The 16,359-nt window shown below is 37.6% G+C and overlaps 1 protein-coding gene across 7 annotated transcripts; it reads right to left on the bottom strand.

Annotated features, from left to right (window-relative positions):
• Positions 1 to 1,426: 1,426 nt before the first annotated feature.
• Positions 1,427 to 16,237, bottom strand: arfgap1 (ADP-ribosylation factor GTPase activating protein 1). 7 transcript variants are annotated; one of them, XM_084349979.1, is made up of 14 exons: positions 16,017 to 16,237; positions 12,270 to 12,340; positions 11,514 to 11,623; positions 11,098 to 11,269; positions 10,747 to 10,847; positions 9,377 to 9,463; positions 9,173 to 9,287; positions 9,021 to 9,077; positions 8,891 to 8,923; positions 8,626 to 8,655; positions 7,825 to 7,881; positions 6,301 to 6,360; positions 5,690 to 5,745; positions 1,427 to 5,576 (listed from the first exon to the last, which is right to left on the bottom strand). In XM_084349979.1, the coding sequence occupies exons 2-14, from the start codon at positions 12,327 to 12,329 to the stop codon at positions 5,237 to 5,239; spliced, it is 1,278 nt and encodes a 425-aa protein (XP_084206105.1). In that variant the 5' UTR covers positions 12,330 to 12,340; positions 16,017 to 16,237; the 3' UTR covers positions 1,427 to 5,236. The 7 variants fall into 7 exon arrangements, with proteins under 7 accessions (XP_084206105.1, XP_084206107.1, XP_084206106.1 ...); XM_084349981.1 differs by lacking the exon at positions 6,301 to 6,360 and having other exon boundaries at positions 5,690 to 5,739; XM_084349980.1 differs by lacking the exon at positions 8,626 to 8,655.
• Positions 16,238 to 16,359: the final 122 nt, after the last annotated feature.

Raw genomic sequence — 16,359 nt, 5'->3', positions numbered from 1 at the left:
CTGGTGCTGAAGGGAAGATGCGACATCAGTGTTTGTGTAGGTGCAGTAATGCGAGTCATGATCTTTGACAGGGGGTATGTTAGTGAGGTTTAAAAGCATTCTGCTGTACAGAGGATGTATTACTCATTATTGAGGAGGACTATTTAATCTAGGTCTAATTTTTATTTTCTTCCCAAGTGGTTTGTACCTTAAAAGAAAATCTTAAACTGAGAATATCACCAAATAAAATTCAAATTATGTGTGGCACAAATGCTTAATATTTAATGATCCAGAAAAGGGTTGCCACACCCATTTTACACATTAAAGGGTGATCACAGGTCTTGGAGAGTACAACTACATACATGAAAAAAAGCAGTATAAAGCCATTCGTGGCTCCACAGGATGCTGCAGGTGATCTGATTCGCCTCCAGTGATGTCACTCAGTGCCTAAGTTGCATTTTGGGTAATGTTGTCAATTTTGATCATTTGTTTTTAAATGGTCAATCATGAGTGTGTGTTATAACCAGTTTTCCAACCTGGTGCCTACATCACCCACAATGCAACATAGCCACTGAGTGCATCAGTGGAGGCTATTTATCAAATTAAATGCAGCTTCCTCTGGAGCCACAAAAGGCTTTATACTACTTTTTTCACGTGTGCAGTAGTACACCTCAAGACCTGTAGACAAAGTGAAATGTGTAAAACTGGTGAAGTTGCCCTTTAAAAGTGTGCTCTATGGTCATAAGTCTAGCGCCTCCTTGCCACTAGGTGGCCCAGACGGGGGGGGAGATATTCAAATAATTACATTAAATAATGTTTAAAATACATAAAATACTTTAGAAGTATAAAAACCTAATTAAAATCTCTAATAACATTTTATTTTATTGTTTATATATTTATTAACATTCACCACGTTAAAAGTCAGGAGAAATCATCTGTAAAGGGAAAAATCTGAGTATGTAAAGACGCATATTAATTTAAAATGTAAAACGGATATAAATGAAATGTGATATAAGGCTTTACTTTTCTTATAAATATGACTAACTTATTGCTTTTTTTAAAAACATGAAAGTATATACAGTGTTTCAATAGATTCACTTGATAAATCTAGCTAACTAAATTAATGACCATAATAATGATCATTATACAGTGTTATACGAGTCCAGTGCTAGACCAATAGACTGCTTTTCAAAACCTGCCGTCTACATTACCTACAATGCAACATAGCCACTGAGTGACATTACTGGATTTATCAGATTACACGCAGCTTCCTCTTGAGCAACAAAAGACTTTACACTATAGTGTGTAAATGTGATGGAGTTTCCCTTTAATAATTCATCCCTCTGACCTCTTTTGCCTAACCTTTTTTCTATTGTGTATCAAGTTTCCCTTACGATAGGGTCAACAAATGGCTCTATATTCTGCACAACACAAGCAACAAGTGAAATGTTATTGCAATCACGGCACAATACATTTTTATTGAGCACAGAAACCATGTGTACAGGAAAAATATCCACAGCCTCAACTGAGTAGGTAACACTGGCTCACCTCATGGAATGGCTGCTGGTGAAGGGGCAAGCAGACGACTGCACTTAAACTCAACGTATTTAGCTCCATGTTACATCTCATGCATGACATCAAAAATAGTATTTCTGACACAATAGTTTCATCAACAAACACAGACATACCCAATCTCAAATGTTCGACAGGCACAGACACTGAGTTCATTTGCAGCTCTGGAAAGTTAAAGTTTAGAATCAGATTACATCAGGTTTATAAAAAAAGAAAAATCAATCATCATATATCAAGACCTATGGGATGCATTTCAGTCAATGACACATTCTGCAGTTTATCCATGATTCAAGTGTACCAGTCACCTCATGACATTCACCGATAAAAAAAAAATATGGTTTTTCAGAACTATAAGCTCTTTTAGAGATTTTAGATCAGTGACTGTTCACATAGTTCCCTTTTTTTTTATAATGTGAGAGATCACACCACTTTTTTCATTCATACAAAAAACAAAATAGCTGACATAAAGCTTCAGAAATATAGGGAAAGCTGAGGGTGACAATATATCATTTGACGTTATCTATGATGTTGATTTACTGACATGTACACCTCACTGCAGAGACACACAGGCAAACTGACATCAACAGAAAGCAATCACAGCTGTTTCAGGTTTGTAACACATGACCATACATGAGCACAGCTGCAGAGGTTCAGCAACACAATTCAGCCGGGAGTGATCTTTTTTTTTTAACATCGTCACTGAGAACACACCAACACTGCAGACCCATCTTTGTTGCTTTGCTTTAACACACTTCTTTCAGCAAAGCCATAATGAGCCACAGCAAACTGAGCCTGCTGTAAGAAACATCTACGTCAAAACAATCCTGAAAGGTGAAGGTAAAAAATGCATGTTCACAACTGAGAAATTGGCAGTAAACTGAAGGTTTCTTAGAGGTAGGAAATGGGCAAGGAATAAAGTTTATCCTTCACACGTTAAAACCTGTGACAGCAAGTTATTATTTTTACCAACATGAGGCCCACTGAGTCAGCCTATACAAGTACAGCAAAATTTGACAACAGAAAAACAATCCAGCAGCTATATTGCACTGGTATACTGCTCTGTGGGGCAGTTAATAACTGGCCACCAAGCCTCAAAGAATAAGATGCAAACCAAACATCTTAAGATTAAGTTCTCCCAGGTGCGACTATGTTGGTCACCCTTGCACCCAAAAATCTGTCCAATGGGACAAAGCATTTTCATTGGTTGCACTGTCGCGCCTAAAATTTTGAGCTATTAAACAATGAGATGATCACATGTATTTGCACCTTTTTTTCCTGTTTCTAATAATTTACGTAAAGAAATTAAATTAAACTGTATTATTGGCTGCACCTACATGAAAAGTTAGTTAATAACTTTACCTTCATGTTGTAAAGTTTTACACAAATTAAGACAAATCAAACCATGGCACTGGAATTGGTACAAGCGTAATTTAACTTGAGTCTTGTTTGAGTGGTTTGCATCACTTATGAAGACTGAGCATCTGTAGGTTATAACATGTACAAACAAGTGAAACATTTGAGTCATTTACAGTATGATAAAGTTAGAACACCTTATGTTACAGGGAATTAAAGGCCACATAGGGAAGTTAGGAGCTGCAAAATTTGCTGAGGTCTAAACCTCAACAGCTCATTTGAATTTAAGATTACCAGACTATTAGGCTTCTACAATACCCAATTTCACACTGAGTACATTCCTACTTGTTCAAACAATTAGCTTCTTATGATACATTTGCATCTACGATGAACAATGTGAGTCCAGCTGCCATTTCATCTGACTGAGGGATGCACCAGGTTGTGTAAATAAATACACAACAAGTGTCTGAGAGCTATGATCCAAGCAGCCAGCGTATAATGAGCCTGCTCCACAATTCAGACGTTAATACGAGTGTGAAGATATCTGTGACACCAATTCATGATGATACATAATGACAGAGGTGCGATGACACAGATGAGGAGAGCAGCTCACACAGAGTTGCTTCATACGAGATGAGATTTACGATTCAGTTGAGGTCACAGGTAACAGGCTCACAGGCAACACCATGCAGTTAACGATGTAGTCTACGGTCCCCATCTGTGTCCAGTTCTTGAGACACAGTGTCCAACCTCGCATACAGTATCGACAGTATATCACCCTGCAATGTGTGATATTATCTACAATAAACTGTATATATAATAATCAGACGCAGTTTTTTTTAAAGTTTTGAAAATATTATTTTGAAATTATGGATGAAATAATTGCCTTTACTCATTCGCCATTACTCACTGTCATGTTTTTATGAGAGAATGCAATTTTGTCAAAATGCTTGAGTTTAATGACGTCACAACAAGTTAAGTCAGCCTGTCCTCACTGTGAGAACTGCCATTTGAAAGTTGGCCTGCACTAAATTTCTATTAAATTCATTCATTAAGGTCAGAAGGAAAAAACTTTGTATAATTTTACAATAAATTCTCGTCTCCTCCAGTTGATTAGTTACTAGTCTCAGGTATTGTGACAGTTTATTATAATTAAATGCTTGTGTCATATTTTAAACACAAAACGATTTCAGCTGAAATTTAGTTTATCTGCGAGTGAAAACCTTTGCAAAGAATATTTGAATGTGAGTCACAAACAAAAAAAGTTTAACCACAATATTGTATCAACCAATCAAAATTAATTGAAACAGCTCATTGATTTTAATTTAATACATCAACTTTAAGAAAAAGCTATGTTTTAAGTCAGCTTGTCTGCATTACACCAATGACACTGATACAATACATGTATTTATCATAAACCAATCTAACCAACAGAGGGTCTCTCATTGATAAACTTCATTTGATCAGGACATACTGAATTTATCTTTTAAGCATAATTTTCTGGTCTTGATAACATGACAATGTTGTTTCAGCAGCTATTTGTTTTCAAACACCTGGACTATTTGCACATTTATAACAAAAAAGACCCACACAGACAAATAATATCATAAAGGTCACTGAGCCCAACTCAGTCCACGTTCGATTATTTTAATTTCACATTTACATACCCACAACAATTTTGTTTTAGAACAGCCAATTTGTTACAGTAGTTATTTGTTTTTTTAATCAAACACTTTCTGACAGCATGGAATGAGCTCTATTTCATCTAAAAGGCTTGTCAAATCAATCTAACAAAAACAAATGTGCAAAAGGTCCAGGAGCACAACAAATCAACTTGATTGACACACAGAAAACAATGTCATTGTGTTTAGTCAATCATACCGTATCTACAAGGATTTATATTTACAATGTCAGATTTTCTCTTTCATGCAGCATTTTTTATCCGGTGGATTTAGAACAAGTATCATTAAACCCCTGACACAGTATGAACACTGGCTCATTCACCATTAAGAGTATTATATTTGGGCAAGTAATGATCATATCTACACTGATTTATCTTAATTCCTTTTATGGTAATTTACAATAAAATAAATGACTGCAAGTCAATATACTTGTACATTTTAAGAGTATTCATCTTATAATGAGATCAACTTAACCCTGGGCTTCATTTATTGTTTCTTGGATTTATAATAAATATATTTTGAATGGACTGAAAGGAACTTTGCTGACGCGGCTCTTTCCCTGAAAGTGCCAGTGAGATAGAAGAGTGAGAAACAGAAGGGAAAAGGCCAGAGTGGGGAAAAAGGAGAGGAGATGTATGGTTGTGAGGTCACTACCACTCTGCATTATCCCAGGCTTCCTCGGCAGGTTTCGTGGGACTCTTCTTCGTCTTACCATCCGCGTTCTCCCAGTTGTTGTCCCAGGCCTCCCAGCTTTCCTCTGTGCTGTGTTTGTTGTTGGATGCTGCTTCGGAGCCCCAATTGTCCCAACTGTCAGAGCTCTTCTTTGCAGAATTATCTGCGATGGTCCAGCTGTCACTGCTGGGAGATTTCTTGGCCTTTAAGGAGGTGTTGCTGCCAAAGGTTTCCCAGAAGTCCTTTGAGACAGGCTGGCTTGAACTGCCCTGATATCCCTCAGTGGCATCCATGTTCTGGTAGCTCTCTCCTGCAGACCTGAACAATCAGAAAGGAAAGAAATGCTTGAATACATCATGCTGCATTAAAGAACACAGTACAAAAGATTTTGTAAGTGGGAGATTTATATTGTGTGAAGTTGTTATTATTACCCATCTTCTGGTTTTCCCATGAACATAGTAGACAATTTTGCACCAGCTCCCTGAACCTAAAGAACAGAGAACACTTGAGCTGACAACATTTTTATGTATTTGACTCTTCAAATGTTAAAACATTATGACTTTGTTAAAAACAAACAAGACTAATACACAGTATTTTACTGAAACAGAACTAAATGCAAAAGCAAAAACTAAATTTTACAGACGTGACAATGGAAAGAACCTAAATACTGTAAACTATCAATATTAGATAAACAACAGATCACACATATTATTCTGCAATTTTAATTTTAGCAACAGTCACAGAGGCAGTAATAGTTCAACTGTACACAGATGTTGACTACTAAGTACTCACCACCAGATTAAAAATGGCAGCAAGAAAAATGAGAGATTACATTAAATTAGTATTGTTCAAACATTCATCATCACAGCAAAACCAGTCTCCTTTGAGGTTATGACACTGGGGGGGACTGCATCTGCAGTTTAACAGATCTGCACTAAGAGGCCCAGCTAAGGCCTGATACGTGTTGGATCAGAGCTACTGTTCCTCGCTCAGGAGACTGGTTTTGCCTCTGTACAGCGTGGCAGATGTCTGCCCTTCCTACCTTGGATGCCAGCCCAGTCATGCTGACTGCCATTTCATCTAGTAATTTGCCATCTTTCACCTGGATGAGCCAAATTATTATTAAAGACGAATAAAAACAACAATCTCCATCCACATATGTTTGTTACAACAGAACATCTAGTGAGCAACAGTTTGTATTTGATTGTGAGAAAAGTGATTTCTACTGATAATCAACATGAGAAGACAGTTACATTTTGTTTGAGCCAAACAACAGGTTATTCTTCTCAAGATATCTCCCAATTAATGCAGCTACAACAATTTGCTAAAAGAGTAAGATGATTGTTACAAAAGCACATTCTACAGATACCTCATATCACTAATGCCAGCTGTACATTAAAAGACAAAATCATCATGTTTAATACCAGTCTCTCTCAGTCACTGGCCCCTTCAATCAAACCTAGAGAGTAAACCGGCACTCAGCAGGGTGAAAGAGATTTTTAACTAATTAAAAACTAACATTTATCTTCCTGCATTTAGATGTATAATGTTTTCTTAGAGCAACATACAACTCATTTCACAACACTAAAAGACACATCCGGGAGCTGCTCACTTGACAGTAAAAATTGGCGCAGTTATGTGGAAGCGTTGATGTGAAAACACTCACCATGACCTCAGGGATGGTGACATATTATTCACTTTATACGTGTTGCTAAAAGCAAAGCTTATTTTCATGCAAAAGCTCATACACACTGAATCTACAAAGCCAGTGAGCAATTAATTGTCAGTTGAGGAGCTCCAGGCTGTGTCATCTCATGTTTACTGAACTCAAAACTAAGAAACCTGAGGACCAAGAAAGTGCACGTCATCTTTTGCCATAGATCAGTGAAGCTTGGTGTAAGTCCCTCTCTAGCCAAATTAGAGGGGGTTTTTTTTATTCAGTTACCTTGCCAGATAAATGGAAAATAAATTTGGTCAAGATCTTTATATTAAATATAGATTTTCTTATTTGTGAAGGTGGGTGTGGCCCAGCTTTAAAGCTAAATTAGATATTTTTGTATGTATCATTGGTATTAGGATTACAATGTCTGATGCCAAAGGATAAAGGTGGCTAACCTAACCAACATCCAAACCTTTTAAAAAACAAATGCATTCAATAAGTTACTTTGAAACTATAAAGTGAACACTGAATGCCTTTGAAATGAGGCATGAAACCGCAAAAATGACTTTGGCTCCTAAAAATACATAAATGTACTTTAAGGCCTTGTCCAGTGACTGTGCTGAGACTTTACACTGACTCACATCCGTTCCCAAATAAACAGTTCATGGCTGTAAGCTTCTGCAAATCCCATGCTGAGTCACAAACTGGGAGAAACAAAGGTTTGATTTTTTTCTGCAACCTTGAAACAGCAGCTTTTGTCGTTTAATGTAAGCTGGCATAAAGCAGATAAACTGGCACAGACAAGTGTTGTAGAAAATAGCACATTCACATCTGAAGCTGTTTATTTGTCTTTTCTAAAGCGCTCTATCCCACCACCAAGTCAACAACTTCAAACATCAATGTTACCTTTTCTTGGGTAGGTTTGATAACATTCTCATTTAATGTCTGTCCTAACTCTGTGGCCTAGTAGGAAGTGAGAGGGGAGAATTCACTTGAATGAAACAGAGTTTAACATTCACAGTAGAGCAAGACACTGAGCTGCTTGTTCTGCAGTTACATGAAGTGACTGATCATTCCCCATTCACCATGACACTGAACGAGCACTAGAGGGTGTAATGGTTCAAACAAACCAGCATCATCAGTGAACAGTAAAAGAAAGCATGCTTCCTTTTTTACTCGCTAAGCTTGGCAGAGTTGCCTGTACGAAGAATCTACGATTTTTCCTCAGGATTGTTGACGTGTTACCTTTTTAATAGAAAAGGAATGAAATGCCAAACTTCAAGGAGATGCACTGATATCCTAATTTGTTTACACACCATTACACCTCTACAGCGCTGTTAGCAGTCAACAAAAAAACTGTAATGCATGAATGGATAACCTTTTATCAATGGATGTGAGTGAATAGTTGATGAAACAGTTTCTATATTAAGGGTAGGAATAGAAGGCAACCCCTAACCCACAATACAGTTACCAACTGTCTTTCACATCCATAAACTGAAAGTGCAGGTACCAAGACAGACACGATGCTTTGTTTCAAGATATCCAAGCAGAAGCATGTGTTGATGACATTCACCATTTTGCTGTTAAAAAAATGGAAAAACTAACAAGCTGACAAAAATGATAAAAATGTTATGTTAAAACGTTCAAATTAAAAATAAAATAAACATGATGCTGAAAAAAGCGCCATGCACCCATTATCTGCTTTACCGGTTCTGGGGGCGCTTTATAGCCCTTTAACTACGTCCAGAGAAGGCAAGAGATATTGAAGGTAGTAATACAGTTATTACAGCTTGATAGTGCACATACATGTTATCAGATTTACCAAGCAAAATGTCATACAATTTGTGAATACACTACTAATTTAATAAAGTAGGAGGGTATTACTCAAAAAGACAGTAAAGTTAAACAGTTAAATGTAATCCTGACACACAAAAAACATTGTTAGCAGTACTGTTAACAGCGTCAGTCTTACCTTTAAGGTTGCTTGGTTTGCCAGTTTTGTTGTCTGTATAAGGGAAAAATAACCTTTATTTTATGCAGAACCGACTTAAATACAATGGTGCACAAATATGACATGACATTTATTGTGTAAATACACTTACATTATCTTTAGCGATGGAGGCAAACTTGCTGGCTCCAACCGTGAAACTGCTCCAACCCTGCCAAAAAAGAAAAAAAGAAAGACTGTCACAGGGCAAGAATAAGTACAACAGAAAGCACAATTTTACCAATGGTTATATATATGTTGACCTACTGAATAAATAGAAGACATGGCATTGTTCATGAAGTCATCCTCTTTCTTCTCTGGGGTCACTGTGTTACCGAAGCCAACATAACGATTTTCTTGATTCCCACTGTAACCCCCTCCACTGAAGAAACAGAAAAAAACACTTTATTAAGAAAGAAACAACAGAAGACTGCATAATAAAATACATTTTAATGAGTATGATGATCTTACCTCTGATATGAGTTAACGTCATCACTCAACCAGTCTTCAAAAGCTTTGTCGCTAGATCTCGCTGAGTTTTGTCCCGGTCCGCTGGAGCTATGGAACAGAAACATTTATTCACTGTTGTAAGAGAAAAATAAGCAAGCAAAGTTATTTATATAGCACCTTTCACAGACACCACAGAATCCAGAGATCTCAAGCATGCTGGGAGACTATTCCAAAGCTTGGGGGCTGCTGATTGAAAGGAGCGATCACCCCGAGTCCTGAGATGTGTCCTAGGAACTCTAAGAAAACCCTGGGTGGAGGACCTAAGGCCTCGACTTGTAGTGTAGGGGTATAGAAGATCACTCAAGCAGTGCGGAGCCATGTAAAGCTCTCTAAGTGAGCACCAAGATTTTAAAATGGATTCTAAAAGTAACAGGAAGCCAGTGCAAGGAAGCTAAAATCAGTGTGATATGTGACCATTTCTTGGATTGTGTTAGGAGCCTGGCAGCAGCATTTTGGAGAGTTTGTAGGCGGTGTAATGAGGATTTGCTTAGGCCAGTGAGGAGAGAACTGCAGTAGTCTAAGCGTCAAAGATTACGCCAAGATTACTCAGACTCGGGAGTTTTCTGGGGCAACGATCAAGACTTGACTAGAAGTGCTTGAGGATGGTTTCATTTTTCCTAGCAAGGCTACAATATTACCTATGGACACAGGAGAAAATTAGTTTAAGATGGATGGGTGGGAAAAACTCAGTGAGAGGACTGGGTGAGGGTAAGATATTTTTTCCTAATGTTAGCAACCTTGTCTATAAAATGAATGAGATTGCTGCTATTGCAGTCTCTGTTAGAGAAGATTGGTAAGTTAGAAGTGCTGGGAGAGACAAAATTGTTTATAGTTCTTATTGAAAGATATTAGGTTGGAGAAGTAAGAAGCTCTCTCAGCCTTTCTACATACTACAGCAAGACCACCACCACAGCTGGTAAACTGGGGAGTACTGATAATTTAGGATAAATGACTTATTTCCAATAGACCATTGATCATAGCCATTTTAACAGGGGAAGGTGGTGTAGCAGAGGGGTACGCAGAGGAGTGGGACAGCTGGCGGAGACTGTCAGCGCAGACACCACCATTAAATTTGCGCTGTAGACAGTAAGGTCTGTCTGTAATAATGGTCTTGATGAGGAAGGTGACTGGTGAAAGAGGTAAAGATAAACAACGCCAACAGGACTAGCGGGTGGGACAGTACTCAGAGGTGACATCATAGGTAGAAAGGAAGAAACCCTGGGAAGGGGGTGTGTAGTGTAAACAGTCAGTACTGGCAGTACTGTACAGTGTAACAACTGTCCTGTATCTGACATCAACTGGGCTTTGTTAACAATTTCTTCCACTTTTACCGATGAGTCGATGAAAGGCTGGTCTTGGGTTGAGGAGATGTCCAGTTTCTGGCAGAGGATGTGTCAATGGACCACTCCTTACCCTCTGCTAAAGTTGCAACCTGTCATATACAGAGTACGTTAAGAATGAGAAGGAATCTTGTGAACTTTCGCAAGATAGACATCTCACAGAGGCGTCATCCAAAACTGGATGCCAACAGATTTCAATATAAAGATATCTATTGATTCAGCATGCACACTACAATTCTGTCCATCATCATATCCATCACATCATCCATCATAATAGAGTCTTCTTTCTGCAAGACAAGTAAACACCTTTCAATCAGAGACCATTAGTTCTATTCACTTTACCTTGTCTCTAAAGAGTGCAGCAGCCTTGCTGTTGTATTTCTCCTGTAAAGTCCAGGTGGGATCATAATCATCTTGGAGTTCAAGAAACAGGCGGAATTTTCCATTTCCACCCGCCTTCATCTTCTCAAGCTCGATATCTTTCCACTTATCCATGGTGACAGAGCGCACAAAACTGCAGACAGGGCAGAAGATATCAGGCTGTAATGTTTAAGCATTAATGAATGAAAGCTAAACCCCGAGTTCTGTGGGCTGTTCAACCATGCATTTCCAATAGATCTTTCACCTTGGTGTTCCAACAACACTTTTGATTTCTATGTGGTGAATTGTAAGAAGTTTATATAAAGCCTCAGTGTTTTCCTTTATGATTCAATTTCAAAGTTTGCTGACTTAAACACACAATTATCTAATATTCTTACCTGAGATGTACTCCCAGGCCCCTGTGCTTGCCAGAGCACTCAAGACAGATCCAGATCCCATAGGTCACACTAACCCACTGAGGGTTAAAAGCCCCACACTCAAAACATAGCTGTAAAAAGAACAAGACACATTGGACAATCAATTAGTTGACCCACCTCTTGAGTAAAAACTATAGAGAAGGATTTCCAATGGATACGATGACAAATAGACTGACACTGCATTTAAAGGAAATTAGTTAAACACCTGAAGTTCATTAAAACCTATGTGTTTTAACATTGTACAGGATCATTTCACACTTGCTGAAGTTGAGAGTGTAGATCTCAAGAATCTTTTTATCCTAACTTTTATAATAAAAAAAATCTCTGTAATGTAAACATTTACTTGATTGATGCTTTAACAGTGAGTTAGTCCAAGTATGTGGTAAGTAAATAATACAGACCAAAACACATTTATTTATATAATGCATCTATTTTTAGGTTAGGAGACATTATATCTGTCCTACTGATTTTGCCAAAGATGCATGCCAACAAGATGTTCACTGGCAGCGATATTCTCCATTAAAATGACTCCCACCATTTATTTGAACAAGGATGAAAGCTGGGAAATCTGTGAAGTATTGTGGGAAGGTGCTACATTTCAAGCCTCCCAAACACCTGCTACCTGCTATGTGAATAATAATGTTCCAGTGAGGTGACACTATTCTGAAGTGAAGAAGTGAATGTAAGCCACAAAAAGAAGTTGCCTTGAAGACTTACATTATTCTCATCTTGGGTTCTCACTTCCTTCAGAACTCTTCTGGTCCTTGGACTCGCCATCTTGGCCCACACTGGAAAAATAATTTTCTATTTAGTTAATAAAGCAGAGTACAGAAATATTATAAACAAATTATGCTCCTGGGAGTTAAACTGAACCCAAATTTATGTTACCAAGCTACATCTTAAAGGAATAATCTTTAAAAAATGGAAGCAAAACCAGAGCACTTTTTCAGGTTCAAGAGAGAGAATGAGAAAAACCACCCTAAAATAGAAAAGACACCTTATTTTTATCATAAAATAGAAGTCAGTTTTAATTTGTAAATTTGATCCAGTGTGTCCGAAATCTGGATAGTAGAGAAAGAAACTGTTGTGATAAAGCCATCTAAAACAAACTTGGAACTGCTCCATACACAACAGGCTTTGAGATGGACTGCTCCTCGCCTGGAAAGTGGATGAAAGCAGCCGTCTGCACCCATGGCAAGTGACAAAGGCTGCCGTAAAACCTTCCCAGAATGATACAGCTTAATATTCAGACTGTAAGTTACTGCTGACCAATAGAAAATTTGATTTTAAAAGGTTGTTATATACCTGTACATAAAAAAAAAAATCTAACTTTTAGAGGTCACAAATAATTGTTTACTCGTGGGGACACTCTGAGGGATCAGTTAGTCTTTGGATTATATTTTCTAGTTACTAAATTATTTATTTGTGTCAGAAAATAGTAAAAACAATTCCAAAGTGATGTTTTCAGTACTTGTTTTGTTCTAACAACTGTCCAAATACAGCAAATCCTCACATATTAGAGGTTGGAACCAGTAAATGTTTGGTATTTTTACATTTTAAATTAAATTGTTGTTAATTACTTTTCTGTGAAACAACTCAATGATTACCCAAGTTATTGTTTTGGAAATAATTATAAGATTTTATTCTTTAATTAAAGACAAATTATCTTACACCTCAAACCTATTACCATCTTAGCATAAAGACATATCTGCAGCCGCCTCATTGCCCACAGCACCGTGACACTACAGCAAGTCAGCAGAGACCTCAAGCCAGCAGGCATTGTGCAGTGATGTCAAATTATCATATTTATGGTTGTTAATGATTAATCATTAATTGATTATTTGCTGTAAGAATTTAACTGGGTTAGATTTTGTTGGGCCAGTTGGAAACTAGCCACAGACAGGAGTCCCGCAATTAAAGTTAGGTCATTATTTAGTGTTATTTACTTTATCATTCAGGTTACTCTGTTTTTAACTTCAAATGATGCCGACTTTGTTTTTACATCATTCATAGATCATGTCAATGGTTACTGTCCAACATGTTTCTTAAATTAGCAGCGATTAAACGATGGTTGATTGTTAAGGCAGCTGACTATCAATAAAATAAATTGTTTAGCATTTGCATCCCTAATTGTTACTGCAAAACAGCAGTGATGGTGACACAGGTACACATTCAGGGATGTTATCCCCACCTATTTTTTTCATTTGAGACATGAACCTTTGGCACAGCAGTCAGGGTAGGAAAAGCACAGGTGTTACTAATACTCTTAAAGGCTGCGACAGGTGACAGTCAGTCATCACTTCAGGGTCAATGGACCTACACCAAAACATGTCACCTAAAGATACCATCATATAAAGATTCCCATCTTAGAACACATACGTTTGAAGTGGAGCTGTCTACATTACTATTTGTTCACAAAAGAACAATGAATTGATCCTGGCATGAGGTCTATGAAGTCTATCTTACTACTCTGTGCTATAAACCACCGCTGGCATTTAAAAACTATCAAAACACATCAGTGAGCCACACTACTAGATCACTGGTTGACGTGTTTCTGCAATACAATGAACATGGACACTGTAGTTCATTCTGAGCCAAATCCTAGTCAAGTAAATACAATAAAAGTAAATACTCAGTATAGCACAAAATATATATTACTGTACGGCTGTAAACAGTACCTAACATATACACTATTTACTCATGTTACAATGTGATAGCTAACAAGTGCCCAGCTGTTTTAGGAAGGAACACTTTTTTAGTGACACTATATTTGTTTATGTTGAAGAGATTTACGTAGTCAGTAAGAATAAATGGGCCTGGGACTGAGAGCCACAGACAGTGAAGTAAAGTCATAAAGTATTAGGAGAAGGCATTGTTGGTTTTGGTCCTTTCATGTAATTTGATTACAATAACAAAAATAAAAATGACAAACCCAAATAGATTATATTAACAATGACATGATTGTCACCCGTTAAAAAGGCTTTTTTTTCTCAATATGGCAAGATTTTCCTCACTCGAGTCAAGGGTCTAAGGACAGAGGATGTCGTTCACTGTACTGATTGTAAAGTCCATTGAGGCAATGTGATTGTGATTTTGGGCTATGTAAATAAAATTGATTTGATCGATTAGTCTAAACTAGGGCTGCACAGTCAGCACGTCATCATATCCGCTAATAAAGGCATTAAAATTAAATACCGATTTCGGCCTGTAATCAACATCTCTGCTGATATGACAGGCCAATGACAACACAAGAGACTTTATGTATCTGCAATCGATGCAAAAAATGTGCCATACATTGGTATTGGCCATCTGCCAAAATGAGATGGAAAATATCAGCTTATCAGGTATACACATACATCCAAAGATCATTGGAACAGTGCAAAGTACAGTATAGCTGTATGTATTTGGGTGGATTATCAGACAGGTGTGATGTTTTCACAGGGAGGCACCCTTTAAAAGTCCATACAGGCATTCAGGTGTATGTGAGGGAACACATCACCAGCGATGCTTCTTTTAGCAAAACAGAGGAAGAAATGTTTCTCATCTCAATCCAACTTTGGCAATTTTTGTGATTTCTGGATTTCTAATTGCTTTTTGATGGATATTCTTTTAAAGGGGCACTACGTAGATTTGGAGAAATTATTACAGAATTGTAATTTTCACAAACTCAGAATTTTTTCTTTTTTAATGAACAAGCTGTTCTCAGAGGAAAATAAGGTAACCAGAACCCTGTTTAAAGCAGGAAAGGTGGCAGGGTCCGCCAAATATAAACAAAGTAAAACAGTATGAAATCGTGTTGTCCTTTAAGAACAGTTTGTTTATTCAGTCATGAAAACAAAGACAGTTTGTTTATCTAGTTTGTTTAGGCATTTAAAAATCAAAAAACAGTCAATGAAGATCTTTCTCTTGTGATTAAAATGTATTCCTGAAAACTACATAGTGCACCTTTAAGAAAACAAAGTCCAGCTTGTGAGGACAGATGATAATTTTAATTTGTCAACAAAAGAAAGCTTGTTGTTTAAACTAATCAGATCGTTTTAATGTCATTTTATTATGCTAATATTCTCTTGAAGGCCTAAATGCAAATAACTATTATTATATAGTTATTAGACAAACAACATGTCGCAAATGTCTCCCAGATCGTGTTGTCTTCTGTCTCTTAAAAATTCAGTCACTAATGTTAAAACAATTAAAGGGTTCCCGACAGAACTGCAGTCGTGTCAACGCTCCTCGACTCGTAGCTAACAAACACTACAGATGACATACATCTGGTTCCGTGTATATTTAACAATGTGTGTCAATAGCATCATGATGGTTTAGAGATGTCTTGCTTCACTTTATTGTTCAAAGCTTGTTTTCAACTGGACATCTCGCCAAATTGTACAAATTGGAGTGAATTGATGTGATGACTGACTGACAATGCTAACGTTAACGTTAGCCGTGGCTAGCTAACTGATCCGTTACCTGTCTGTGATTGATGGACAACGAAGACGCTGTTTTCGGAGGCTCTGCTGGCTCCGCCGGTAAACTCTATGAAGGCTTTTCTGCTGTGGCGGAGGCACAGCAAGTATTAAACTGTCACAGGCTGTGTAAGGCTCACAGAGGTGTATTATAAAGCTGGTCTGCTGATGTTATACACCGGTAGCCATGTTCCTGTTTGCATACGTTGGCAGTGCAATGCATCATGGGAGTCGTTCGCCTCCTCGTCTCTTTTCTTCTTCGTCTCTTTTTATGCTCTCTGTCTCTGCTGCCTCCGCTGCGTCGGAGGCCAGACGTGGAAGTGAACCAGGCCGTGATATGCATCAAG

Source organism: Pagrus pagrus, assembly GCF_965226575.1.
Source record: "Pagrus pagrus genome assembly, chromosome: 3".
In the NCBI taxonomy this organism is placed as follows: domain Eukaryota; kingdom Metazoa; phylum Chordata; class Actinopteri; order Spariformes; family Sparidae; genus Pagrus; species Pagrus pagrus.
The sequence above is the reverse complement of the archived record's forward strand: the minus strand, read 5'-3'. Positions and strand labels throughout refer to the sequence as shown.

What these genes read in the sequence shown, in the direction of transcription:
- arfgap1 (XM_084349979.1), bottom strand. Translation starts at nt 12,329, where the DNA reads ATGGCGAGTCCAAGGACCAGAAGAGTTCTGAAGGAAGTGAGAACCCAA. An exon ending in GAACCCAAGATGAGAATAAT is followed by an intron (nt 11,624 to 12,269) that starts GTAAGTCTTCAA and finishes TTCTTTTTACAG; the next exon opens with CTATGTTTTGAGTGTGGGGC. An exon ending in TGACTGGGCTGGCATCCAAG is followed by an intron (nt 5,746 to 6,300) that starts GTAGGAAGGGCA and finishes TCTGTTCTTTAG; the next exon opens with GTTCAGGGAGCTGGTGCAAA.